The sequence below is a fragment of the Abrus precatorius genome, unplaced genomic scaffold, assembly GCF_003935025.1.
Source record: "Abrus precatorius isolate BTA unplaced genomic scaffold, Abrus_2018 Scaffold7, whole genome shotgun sequence".
NCBI classification, from domain to species: domain Eukaryota; kingdom Viridiplantae; phylum Streptophyta; class Magnoliopsida; order Fabales; family Fabaceae; genus Abrus; species Abrus precatorius.
The window spans coordinates 35,150,137-35,163,814 of record NW_020874417.1 but is presented as its reverse complement, the minus strand read 5'-3'; the positions used below and the strand labels follow the sequence as shown (position 1 = coordinate 35,163,814).

Below are 13,678 nucleotides of genomic sequence, written 5' to 3'. Positions count from 1 at the left end.
GTCTAATTATCTTGACAACTCGTTTCCCATATATAACATCCACTTAACGCCATGGACACTATGTCCATTAGCAAAAGAAAAATGTTTGAGAAATTAAACCAATTGTATTTATCACATGCAGTGTTAAGTTTTTTGTTCTAATAACAGAACTGCAGGAAAAAACTCCAGCTGCAAATGCTTCTAGTGTCCAAGGAAATATACTTTTGGGGATGAAAATACTCCTGGTTTACCATAGCTAAAGTTTTTATGGTTGTTGATAAATCATGTCTTTTGCTACCGGCAGATCTCGGGACTCTTTTGGGGTCTCTTGATGGTTGACTTGAGTCAACACCTTTCGTTTCTACCTGATATTTGAAATGAGTTCATAGTGTGTACCCGCTAACTACTTTTACGGAATAATCTACCAATACTCACGGTCGTGTTGTTATGGTGATGTAACAGAGGTTCCAATTCAAATCAAGCTTTGGATTGTCCTCTACAATCAGCCATTTTCAATGGCAGTTCTGTGCATTGAGACTAGTAGAGAAAGGGACATTTGCCAATTGGTCCTCAGACCTTGATAAAACTTAAGAACAGCTAATTCAGCTTTTAGTTATAATAGCAGTGTGATCAAAGCTGTAATGATAGGGAAACTTAATCTGACCAATGTTTGTTTTATGAATGATATTATTTGAGAAGAATTGTGTGGCTAACTTAACAACCATGACACGTGGGAAGGGCTTTGGCTTTTGCCTATTGAGAAAGAAATTAATGAGAGTATCTTTGGATGTGTGTTATATTATTCAACAAACGTTTTGACACCAGATTTTGATAGAGTAGCGATTAGAGGAAGAGGTTGTTGTAAATGTGATAAAGAAGCAAACCCTCTACCCTCTCCCTTCAAAATCATTTAAAAAGACTATGATGGGCTCTGTATTCCTAAATGTCAAAGTGTCTTAATCCAATCCACTTTGTGACTTGAAAACGGGAAACCAAAGCCGAGACCACCAGCCAATATGCCTTGAAACTAACTTCAAATTCAAGCATTATATAATCAAATGCTGCTCTAACCGCAACTGCACCTTGAATACGCCCTCCAAACTGTCTCAGCCCTTATTATCTTTCTGTTAGAACAAAAAAAAATATTATTTTTTTTGTGTGTGTGTTCAAAAGAAAGAATAAATCATATGAGGTGGACCCCAATTTTGGAATTTGATGTGATTGAATTTTGATTTGAGTAGAATAAAACATTTGATTTTGCCAACTACAGGTACTGCCGTGAGTAGTTTAGAAGTTTATGAATATGTAATTTTCAAGTAAATTTTCATATTTTTAAGGATTTTTTAAATTATTCATTTGGTGCTCAAATGATAAGCTTTGTTAACACCAACATTGTCCAAAATTTAATATTTATTATGACCAAATTGACGTCATTTAATGATAAAAAATTAATTGAAGGGCCAAATTTGATATCGCCGGTATTTTAAAGATTATATAAACATTCTAAGTTATCGAAAACCAAATTAAGTGTTTATTCCACGATTCTTTTATATGTGACATTACTAACTTTTAATATGATCGCTACGCGGACTTGAATTCTTAAAAATGTGTAATGCACTTAACGAATATTAAGGTGAATAACAATTAGTTGAAAAAAATATCAAAGATGTCAATTCGTTGAACCGGTTCAACTGTTTTAGTCATTTCAACAATTTTGGAGTGTTACATTTATATAGAATACAGGTGGTGGCAGTGATTTCAGATACTTTGGTTTTGTTAATTATTATCTCAAGCACAATATTTAAAGAATTGAAAATATATATTTTTCATTAAAAAGTATAAGATTTAATATGGACGATATGTCTCTACCCTAGTATTAAATAAAATATGTATTTATTAAGTTGTTGACCATATAATAATTAACGAAATCGATGTTACTCGCATTAAGTAACTATCGACGTCAGTGCACATGGATTTGACACTAAACATTTAGATATCATCCAATACAGATAAATAAAAAACGATGCATAAAAGCAATAATTGATAAAAGGATTATAATTTATAATGTGGCTGAAGTTAATTGAGGTTTGGCGAATAAAGAAGCTTGCTGAATCAATTTAATACCCGTAATACGCAAACAAAATGTATTATTATTTCACAAAACGAAAAAGAAAGGATATCGAAGGACAGTGCCTAAGACGAGTTTGAGTTTCAAGGAACACACAATTGAAAATACGAAAAAATCCAAGAAGATCGGCGAGGACCTTTCGAAATGATGGGGGCAATTAGGGAAAACAATTTCCGCGCCACAAAAATTGCATAAGGTCCGAAAGAGCATTCTGTTAGGAAGTGTGTCAGAGACGGTTACTTTCTTTCTTTCCCTCGCACCAAACACGCACCTCATCCATCGCCACTATAAAACCTATTCTTCCACCTCTCTCTCTCTCTATCAAATCTCTTTCTCTTTCTAAAACTCCATCTCTCTCTAGAGAGAAGCTCAGAACCAGCTGTTAGGTGAGGACTTTTCTCCGTTTCTCCTCGTCTTTGTAGCGTTCAAGAAATTCAAGAGTTTCTTCATTCGAGCCATGTTTCTTTTAATTTATTTCTCTCTAACATTTGTTAATTACAGTTACCATTTCATCGACATTTCTTGAATCCTTTGTTTGTTGTTTTCTTCGATCGCGCAAGAGTTTCTGTGAATTTTTAATGAGTCTCTGAAACGACTATGACCTAAAAAAATCGATAACGTACACGATTCGCTTAATTCATCGTCACGTCTTTGAAATTGTTCTTATCTTCGTCTGATTTAATTTGCAGAACTCTTGCATCAAGAAGAATGCATAATAAGGACGCTTGTTCCCCCTCCTCCAACGGCGGATTTGGCGCCACCGCCGCCAGTCAAATGCCGTCAAACGGCAACGCCTATAGTTCATTGTACGCCGCTTTGTCGAACGAGAATATTCCGTCATTCTCAGCAAACTGCAGCAACGGTGGCGGCGTCTCGCTGTACCCGTACTCTGACTCCACTCAGTACGACTCGTGCGTTATTCAGAAGCACCAGGATATGGTGAACCGTCACAGCATGTGCCTCAGTCGCCTCGTGGAAACTTCCAAAGAGGTCGAAGCTCTTCGGCAAGAGAATGGCCAGCTCCGTGCTGTGAACAAGGAACTTCAGAAGCAGCTGAACCTCCTCATTCAGGCTTCGCTAGAGAACCAATTCGGCGGCGGCGGCGGCTCCTCCGGCCAGACGCAAACGACGCCGTTTGATGTCGTGCATGGGTTCCGCGGATTTCACATTGGGGAGGGGAAAGAGAACTGCGCCGATTGGAATCACAATAACAACAATAATAACAATAGTAATAACAGCAATAATAATAAGGAGCTGCAGGAAATTTCGGACGAGAGTCCAACAAGCGTGATTGAGAATAACGGTGTTGAGTTGGAGAGGTTCTCTCTTCCTAAGAGCATATCTGTGAGGTCGAATGGCTACTTGAAGATGGCTCAGTCTGCGGCTCTTGCCAGCAATAATGCCTCTCGCAACAAGGGCGCTACTCGCCCACGCACTTCCTCCGCTCCGCCTGAAGCCGTTGTAAGGACACACATACTACCTTTTTTTTTTAATTATTATTATTGTTGTTGTTGTTAACAGTATTGTCTTCTTTGTTTTGCTGTGTGATTATTGCTTTTATCGTTATTTACCAAACTTGACGTGCTTGTTAGTTGCTAATTATTTTCCTTTCAAAAGAAGTAAAACCTTGCTTGTCTCTGTCATTACCTGGTAGCTGTAACGAACGGATTAGTTTTTGGTTTATTTTTTTTTTATCATTTGTGGGTGCTTGTTTTGGAAGTGTGCAACTCTAGTTAGTATTGGGGTTCACAGGACCCATTCATTCTAGTTTCTCTGAAGCACAAAAGAAGTAGCCCAACCCTGAAGCATTTATGTGACAGTTGTACCTTGGGTGGTAGCTTTCCTGGGCGTTAGGGTCGTTAGGTGGGGTTCTGGCTTGCCCCGTTTCCTTTTCTAGTCAATGTGATATATGCCTGGGTATCGTGCTCCAGTTAAATAAAATTAACTTTGATGGAGCCATGCAATTCTTAACACGAAAAATGTTACTTGTACAATTAGGAAGGAATATTTAGGTATTTTATTTTAATAAAATTTTAGTGTATTTTCAAAATGTATACATATAATAAAAATAAATAAATAAGAGATAAAAATAATAATATATAATATTACAAACATGAATTTTTATTAATTTTAATAACAACTATTTTAACATTATAACTACGGAGTCAAGGAATTATTTTTCTTGCATCTCTAAACTTTTAAAATATAGTTAGTGCCAACACCAATTATATTTCCTGTCGTGATTATATATATTTTTTTTACCAAATTTAACAGTTTGTCGTATGGTTCATGACTTTAGTTAGTGAGATAAGAATAAGTTATCGTTGATGTTGTTTTTATTATTATTATTTCTCTTTTGGGGTTGTATACCTTAATGTGTTTAAGTGACATTTTCCTTTAAAATATGTATGTCATTCTGTAATGATCCGCCATTTTGCTGCCAGTGGTTTGTAAGTTCAACGCTTAAGAGCCACAGATAAAAATACCTTACGAGCTGTGACGGGACCCTACCAACGTCAATTGGAATCATGATGAAAATTCTTATTGTCAGCAAAGAACATTAAGACATTTTAGTAGCCGTGGAATTACTAATTAGTGTGTGGAAAGTATTTATATGATGAAATAGATATAAATGCATGATCGCGCATCGACTTTAGAAACCATTTGGCAATTGAATACAATTAATTATATGGTTGAAGATTGAAAATGCAACATGTAATAATTCGTCGATTATATCTAATTAAGACTTGATTGTTGCTATCCAGAAGAAAGGGTGGAATTGTTTTTCTTAGTTGTTGATTAATGATATTTGCTTTTTGTTGAAATTTTGCGTATGTTGCTATGCTACAGCAGAAGGTATATGTACGAGGAGGGCAGAAAGAGGAAGAGCCTCTTGAAATGGTAGTGTATAATCAAGGAATGTTCAAAACTGAGCTGTGTAATAAGTGGCAGGAAACTGGCACATGCCCATATGGAGACCACTGCCAATTTGCTCATGGCATTGGGGAGCTTCGCCCTGTCATCCGCCACCCACGCTACAAAACTGAGGTCTGCAGGATGGTCCTTGCTGGGGTTGTATGCCCATATGGCCATAGATGCCATTTCCGACATGCACTTACTGAACAAGAGAAGGCTGTATCACAGCCTAAGCCCAGAACAATGAAGCTGGAAAGATAAGATAGTCTGCTGCAGTAAACGTAAACAGTACATAATAATATTCTTCATTGTGTAATTACAAACATGGACAAGCACAAGCTAAAAAATAATTACCTTTCTAAGGAAAAGTAAGGTAAGAAAAAGAAATATATAGGGGGCTTTCGGCAAGATGAGATTTAGGGCAGGATTATTCGGGAGAATGTGGTCAGTAGTCGTCGCGTCGTTTCTTCTTTTTCTTCCCCTTAAGTTTGACATTTTGATTTTTGAACACCACATACATAATACATCTGGTGATCCCAAACCAAGCAACCAACGAGAAAGTACTCTTTGTAATGATACTACTTTTTTGTTTTGTATTTTGTTTTTTTTTTTTTTGGGGTACTTTTGCAAGATACTATTTGATACTTTACAAAGTAAGCAATTTCTGATTGTGGTTGCAATATATTTTAGTACTGTAGCCTTTTTCTTAGCAGCCTCCCTTTTTTATTTAAATACGAATATATTTAACCTATATTTGCTTTTCTTTTTCTTTTTCCTTTTTGGTCAACAACCTTCATTTGCTTATCGAGTAAATCTATCTTTCCTTTTAGGCTAAGAGATCATGAAATAAGCTTCGCAGTTCGCAATTCGTAGTAAGAGTACTTACGTGTATTCGGCCCAAGATTCCTTAGGCCTAGGCTCAAGCACAGTCATGTGTTCGCTCCTGCCTTGTCCAGAGAATCAAATAGGCCTAGGCTGAACAAAAACAAAACTCTGCTTATTTGGGCCCCCAAATGATAGGGCACACGTAGACATTGGAAACCTATATCCTTCTAGTGTCTGATATACTTTGAAAGACATTTTCTTTGTTGACAAAAAGAGAGGCATATTCTTTTTAGGTCCATGTACGTACATAGACCAATATCTAAGAATTGTAGATGCTGATCCAAAAATAAAAAAACACTGTAAGAAATGCATATTTGAATTGGGCCAGGCTAAGAAATAAGAACCCCAGCCAACTAAAGAACATCTGAGACATCTGTTTTACTTCAACGGCCTTACACTAACTTCAATTCATACTAAATAAATAAAAGTACCTTTTTTAGTTAAAAGTTATGATTTTTACATTTTTAACATTAATCTTATTAAGAATTAAAATCAATAAAAATTGTGTGACTAGTAGATGTGAATAAGATTAGAATATAAAGAGTACAACACCGAGAACAGCGTGGGATTAAACAGAAAAGATATAGAGTAGCGTGTGATGGGGGTACGTGTCAGGAGGTGTGTGTAAGTTAATAATGAAGGGTCATGTGTCACCGGGGACTCCACTCCATGTGGGTTTGAGCAGAAGCAACGGCACTTCTTATGCTCTATATGTATGTGTGGGATTCCACTTTGTTGTTATTGGAGTTCGATGAGTATTGATGAAAGGGAATTTAGAGAGAAAGGGAAAGGGGTGAAGAGCTTTAGGAAATTATGGGAGATGGGAGGGTCGGCAAAGAGGAGCAGATCTCAACTTTTGTCTCCTTTACCGATTCCACCCATTCCTATGATTTCTTTTGGTTCCTCTCTTTTCACTCTTCTCTCCAATTTTTCACTTCTTCCTACCTCCACTACGTAAGCTAACACCCCTCTCCCTTCACTACGTTTTATATGTTTTTTTATTTTCGGAGCGCCAAATAGTAAAGTTTCTTCCTTATTCTCATTCTCTCTTGACGGACACATCCAGCTAGTGTGTTGAGGGTTTCCTACTAAACAAAAACCATGAAATCGCTTATTCTTTTTGCTCCTTCCCACTTAGTTATTTTCCTCTACTTCTACTTATAGATTAATTTAATAAGTCCTTCAAGGTATAAAATACCATGGAATCTTGGATTGGTTTGTAGATTCATGATCCCATTTTGATATGTTCATTTGAGCATAATGAAAGGACAGCACCTCCGGTTACACCTTTTGCTCCATCAAACGTAAGTTGAGACGAGACGCATATAGAAGTTGTTAGCAAATTATTAAATACCAAACTTATAAAATTTTTAAGTTTAACCCGTTTAAATATTTAAATTTAAACCCATTTATTCACTACTAATAAATTTAAGTAAATATTTAATAAGTTAAAACTCAAATAATCTGTAAACAGTCTATTTTTTCAATATAACCAGTCTAATTTACAGTTCCAGTTATAAAAAGTTTAACCCGAGAAGGTTGAATTTCAAGAATTGGTTATTAAAAATATTATATCTTATAATTTTAATATAGTGAATATGATTTTAATAAAAAAAAAACTATAATTCTTAAAAGTAAAATAAAAATATAATATCTAAATTTAACGAAATCTTATGAATAATGGTAAAACATTAGTATATGAGTAGAAAATGTTGAGGACGTTAAAAGGTAAAAAATGATATTTTTGTAACTTGAATAAATATGTATTACCTTTAAAGGTTAACAAAACTCTACTTTTAAAGCCACTGTAAACTTTTGTTTTAGGGGTATCACTTATTTCATACTAATAGTTTTTAATTTTTTTTTAAAAAGAATTACTATTTATTTAATGAATAATATTATCCTATTAAATATGAAAAATATTTTGCATAAAACTGTTCTCTCATTTAAATGAGTTTCTAACAGAAAATCTCATCTACTTTTTTCACTTTTTTACTAATTAATGTCAACTTTATTTTGAATTTATATTAATATTATTTTCTCATCGCTTAAGGTGCATTATCCCGTCAACACGGGTGTATTTTTATTTCAATTTTTGTTTAAAATTAAAAATAAATGTTAGATAAAATTAATTAAAAAAATCTAATATCTTAAATTAGAAAGAAAATTTAACATTCAAATAAAAAATTAAGATAATTTTAATAAGTCATTTTGAATAATGCAAAAAAATCCCGTGACTAACTTAACGCGTGTTTGAAAATTTAAAGTAAATTTATGTCAGAGTGAATGTGGTCTGATCTAAACACGCTAATAGACGTTGATTCATTCTGATTGGCGATAGCAACTTGGAAATTGGATTAATGAAAAAAGCTTAAAATAAGGGTTGGGAATACTAATAAAAGTGAAAAGATTGGAGGTGAAAGAAAAAGGACAAGACTGCACCACTGAACAAGGCAAGTATCACAGACGCGTGTTCCGTCTTATTACGGCAAATTGGGTAAAGCGCTGAGTCATCGTCTCATCTAAAGTCATGTGAGTGACATTAACGTTATTGATATCAACGCGTTTTGGGGCAGTGTGATGAACGTTGTTCCTCACGTCACTGTCTTAAATTGCCCACCAACACCAACACCAACACCCACAATAATTGTTTCACTCATCACTAACAACACAACCTCGCTTTCCCCTTTGGAGTTGCTTGAGGCTTCAAGGAAAGAGAGTTATGATCGAGGAAGCTTTTGGTAATGGGTGGTCTGGTAAGAGATTAAGATTAAGATGCATTCGCCCTTTCTCTTCTCTTCTCTTGCCAGAGCCTCCCATTCCAATTGCTTCCTATCGTTCCTCTCTTTCCTCTTTTGCCTCCTTTTCTTTCATTTTCCCTCTTCTAATACCCCTCAAAGAAGAGAAAGGGAAAGGGAGAGTGTGGCAGAGAGTCTCTGGGTTGGAGGCCTGGGAAAGAAAGCTTTTTTTTTTTTATGCCATCTTTTTTTCCCAGACCTCCAATACCGATGATTTTCTACCATTTTTCTCTCCCATTCCTCGTTTTCTACCGCACTATAGGTGTTGTGGTTATGGTAAGTCTCTGTTCAACCATTCTAATAGCCAAATGCTTCTATTAACATGCGATTTCTGTTTTATTTATCCATATTTCTGTCTCTGAGATTTTTCATTTATTCGGTATTTGGGTTGACTATTCTATTATTGTATGTTTATTTTATTTGCAATTCATATCCAAGCGTAGCAATTTTGCAAAGTCAGTCCGCAGCATGAGGACCAAGGAGGACTTGCTTGTTTAACCATTTTTGTTTACCCAGAATTCTGCGTCATCAACAAACCAAATTTGTTCCGGAATATTCTTTACATAATTTTTTATGATTTCTCCGACAGACACGATGCAAGGCTTTAAAATGTTTTTCTTGCTCATCATAAATATTTCACATCATAATCCTCAGCTCAGGCCTGTATTAGACTCGCTCATACTTCAGTCGGTGACAGTTTTAATTTTCTTAATCTGTGAATATTTGTAAAAAAATGTTCATAATCATATTTAATAAATATTTATACGTTAACACTTGATTCTCTTTTTGGAACAGATTAATTAACAAAAAATGTTTTTAAAGACTAATTGTATTAATTTTTATATATAAATATAACGCCCAATTCAATTTAAAATATATGCTCGAGATTAGTTGTTTCGCCGTGACCGGTAGTCACTTCGGGGAAAATTGCGTTGAGCAAAGCGTAAACCGAGATCGGTACGACATAAGCAGAGGGTTATAAAAATAGAGAAAATGTTAATTACGGGTGTTTTTATTAAAATACTATCTGAAATTATGAAAATATAAAATATTACTTTTCAGCAAATATATTATTTTACACTATTTAAAATTAATTTTAAGGGTTGGAATTTGATGAAAAAAGAGTATTGATAATAGTGTTTTAAAAATACACTGTAAAGATTCAATAACCATGCATTTTTATTAAAAAAAAAAAGTTTAATGGATCAAAAGTATATTTAAAAAAAAAGCGTGTAGAAAAGCATTGTCCCGTTTCATTAATATATTTTAAAGTTTCTTAATCCATTTATACACCAAGGGACGAATTTTGTAAGAAAGTTAAAATTTTTTAATTATTTAAAAATAGTTACACGTAGGATAAAAATTGGGCCTATAATATGTCCTATTGTACGTCATTTATAAGCATAGTCATTTTAGTAAAACTCCCAGGTCTTCCTATTAAACTATTTTTTCCGATTTCATGAAAATAAGGAGAAAAATGGTAGGTCAGAAAAAACATACAAACAATAGAAGTGTATTATTTAAATAATAGAAAATAATAAATAACTATAACTACATAATTTTTTTATAAATTAAAAGTTAGATTGAACTCAATATTTAAATTGTTTACTTATTTTTTCATACTATAAAATTATTTTATTTATTTGCTTTTTATGTTATAAAAAATTTAAATGAACTTAAACAACGAAAAGTGTATTCTCTCCCTAATTTTTACATGATTTTGATATCTACATTTTTCTTTATAATTTTCATTCTTTTTATATATTTAAATATAATTTTTAAATTAAAAATAATCCATCTCAAAATAGTTTTCCTTCAATAAGACCATAAATACAAGTTTTATATTGTGCTTATTTAAATAAGTTTAATAAAACAATATTAAAAAAATGAGATTTTGAATCTTAATTTCGCGCATATAAAATGACAATGTTTACGTAAACACAGAGATTCAGTGATAGAATAATAAAATATTATAAAAATTTAAAATATTTAAAATTATTAATGATAATTTCTGAAAATATCATAATTTTTCAAAAGTACCAAGCCTTTTACTGTTTGATTTTTGTTTTATAATTGGAGTAAATTAAATCTATAAATTAGTTATAGGTATTATTAACTAGCCTTGTAAAGAAACTAAATAATGAATAAAATAAAATAAAAGTAAAAACACATTAATAATCATAATAAATATTTATTTAATAATAACTTTAATGAACAAAATATTTTATTTCTTTAAATAATAACTTTAAAATAAATCTGTATTATTTATTTAGAAAACTTGTTAGCTTTTCCCATTTAAAGGTGGAGTAATTATCATTGTTTACTATTTATTTAATAATTTAGGTATATTTATGGGGACTAGTGTAAAATTTTGAAGCAATAAAAAGGAGTGAGTAGTGGTGGGTAGTGAGTGGGAAGATCCATCCATCGTTATAATTAATATATGTGATAAGATAAGATTCGATTTCCAAGTCCACATTCAATGTACCCAATATCATTACACTCATGACTTTTTCATTTTTTATTTGCCCACTATTGCACCCTTTCTTGTCTTATAATTACATTTTATACCACCACCCACCCCATTACTTTCTCTTCAACTTGAGATCAAAAAGTTTGCTCTCATTATCACAGACATTGAAGAAAATAGAGAAAGAGGGGGAAAAGGAAGACAAAGTTGGGGAAGGCATGGGTATGGGGGGATTGGGAAGGAATGTGTATGCATACATACATAATAGATATAAGATATGTATTTGTTTCTTCCCTACACCTCCCATACCTCTGTTTTTCCTTTCTTTCTCCCTCTTCCCTTCGTCTCCCCCTCTCATTTGGTAACACTTTCATCTTTTCTCCTTCTCCATATTTCCATGCTTCTGCCATATTTATTCTTCTAAATAATTAAGCATTATTTAGGAACTATTTCTCTGATAATTCCACCGTGTTCACCCAAAAATCACTTTGCATCGGTGGTTTCTTTTATTTTGATCAAACTAAGTTTTCGAAAGCATACCAGGCGCTTCATCTGTATGAAATCAATATTGGTTCAAAACCTTCATAATTGAATTTGGGTGAAGATACAATTTTATTGGTCCTCTTTGAGACCACAAATATACAATCATTTTAATCTCTTATACTTATAAATGACATTAACATGGTGTATATAACATAGTTTATTGTGCTTAGACTTTGCAGATGTGGTTTCTTGGTTAATCTTGCTAGTTAACTTTACGGGAATTTCTGTTTGTTCGATGTTTGTTCTTCTGCAAATTCTATAGGACTCATAACTTTCTATGCATTAGGAAAAGTGTGTTTTAGTCTTCTCTTTAATTAGGGTACGACCTGCTCTGTGGTCATTGCTATAGCTTTTATCAAATGAGTTGTGTAAATCTGCTTGGCAGTTCTTGTTTCTCGATGAAGAACAAGATGATGGTCACAAGTTCACAACCATGAAGGAATCAATACAAAATTAATGTGTTCTTTCAATTTGAGTTTTTTTTTTTTTTTTTAAATGCGCGCATATAAAAAAAATGTTGATTTTTTTAATGTTAAAATAATGCAATTATATTATCGTCTATGTGAGCTTCGTGAAACAAACCCATATATACGTAATAACAAATTTTGTATTAAGAAAAATTAATTGCTAAACGTTTGAACTATGATTTATTAGATTTGAATCATTGATCATCCAAACTTGTTTTTTGGTCACGGTCAACGACAGAAACCTAAATCAGCGTATTCTAGTACTTAGTGGTAGTACCACCTAATGGATCAAATAAAAATATTCGTAAATGATGGGATTCGATAATCAAAACAATCGGCCTAGCCCAATATAGAATTTTAGAGAATAGAGAGAACTCGAATCTAAGAGTGAGATTGAGACCATAGATAGAGAAGTCTTGATTCATCGCAATTGTCTGAGATTTCTGTAAGCTCAGAGTTGAGAGATTAAGTAGAAGATAAGTTTTCTGCAATCAATATTAGTTAAAGTAAAAGATTATGGTCAACCTGAATGGATGAAAACTTGTTGACAAAAAACAAACAAGGGATGAAAACCTCAAATTAAATTTGAACTTGAAATTCTATTGACCTAAAAAAATGTTTAAATTCAATATTTTGTCGAGCGAGTGATTTACCAACATATTATACCAATTCTACCCATAAATTTCGCGTGTAAATGTAGTAGTATTGGACCTTGCTTGCTCTCAATAGAGCAGATATTATTAGAGGACATATTGCTGCGAGTTTGGTGGTTCACAAAATATTGATTTGTGTTTCAAAATAATTTTTATCAATCACATAAATTAAAAGTACCATACTACTAGAGTGGGTTTCTAATTAAAATTAAATTATTTAGTGTCACATCAAATAATTATTTTTTTATTTTATATTAATATCACGTTGAATAGGCGGGAAATGAATGTGAAAGTTTTCATAACTTACAAATTAAACTCGAACTTTAATTGCACTGTGTTTATCTCACATTAAACAAATTTAGAGGGAAGAGGTAAATTTTGGAGTCGAGCTTCCAATAATACACGGGGAATAAGATTCTAACCCTTCGCCCTCCTAATGTAATGCTATCAAGTGTATGTTCGAATATCTGGTAATTTTACTTTGCTTCCACGGACATTTTAAGAAAAAAATATTTTATTATATTATATATATTTTTCCTGAGCGCATGTATAACATGTAACTATTTAAAAATATTTTGACATTAACATTTATGTTAATCGCTTATATAAAATTTTATTTGTTAATATTTTTTTGGCTCTAATTTATTTATTCAATGGTCTAAACTCTAAGGTCGAATTTATTTGTCAATTTGGGGTGTATACACAAATACTTTCCATCAATGTTAATTGGTCAGGCCCAGTTGAAAGTAGTCCTTAAATTCCACCCTCTTAGCCTTTTCCTTGTCTTTTTCTTTGGCCCTTTGCTGATTTTTTGTTTTGGGATTGAAGTCTTTCTTGAA

General features: G+C 32.9%; 1 protein-coding gene across 1 annotated transcript; it reads left to right on the top strand.

Moving 5' to 3' along the window:
• The first annotated feature begins 2,442 nt into the window (after positions 1–2,442).
• LOC113873446 (zinc finger CCCH domain-containing protein 15) lies at positions 2,443–5,531 on the top strand. The gene is made up of 3 exons (XM_027511569.1): positions 2,443–2,493; positions 2,797–3,565; positions 4,958–5,531. Exons 2-3 carry the CDS (start codon positions 2,816–2,818, stop codon positions 5,282–5,284), a joined length of 1,077 nt encoding a protein of 358 aa, XP_027367370.1. The 5' UTR covers positions 2,443–2,493; positions 2,797–2,815; the 3' UTR covers positions 5,285–5,531.
• Positions 5,532–13,678: the final 8,147 nt, after the last annotated feature.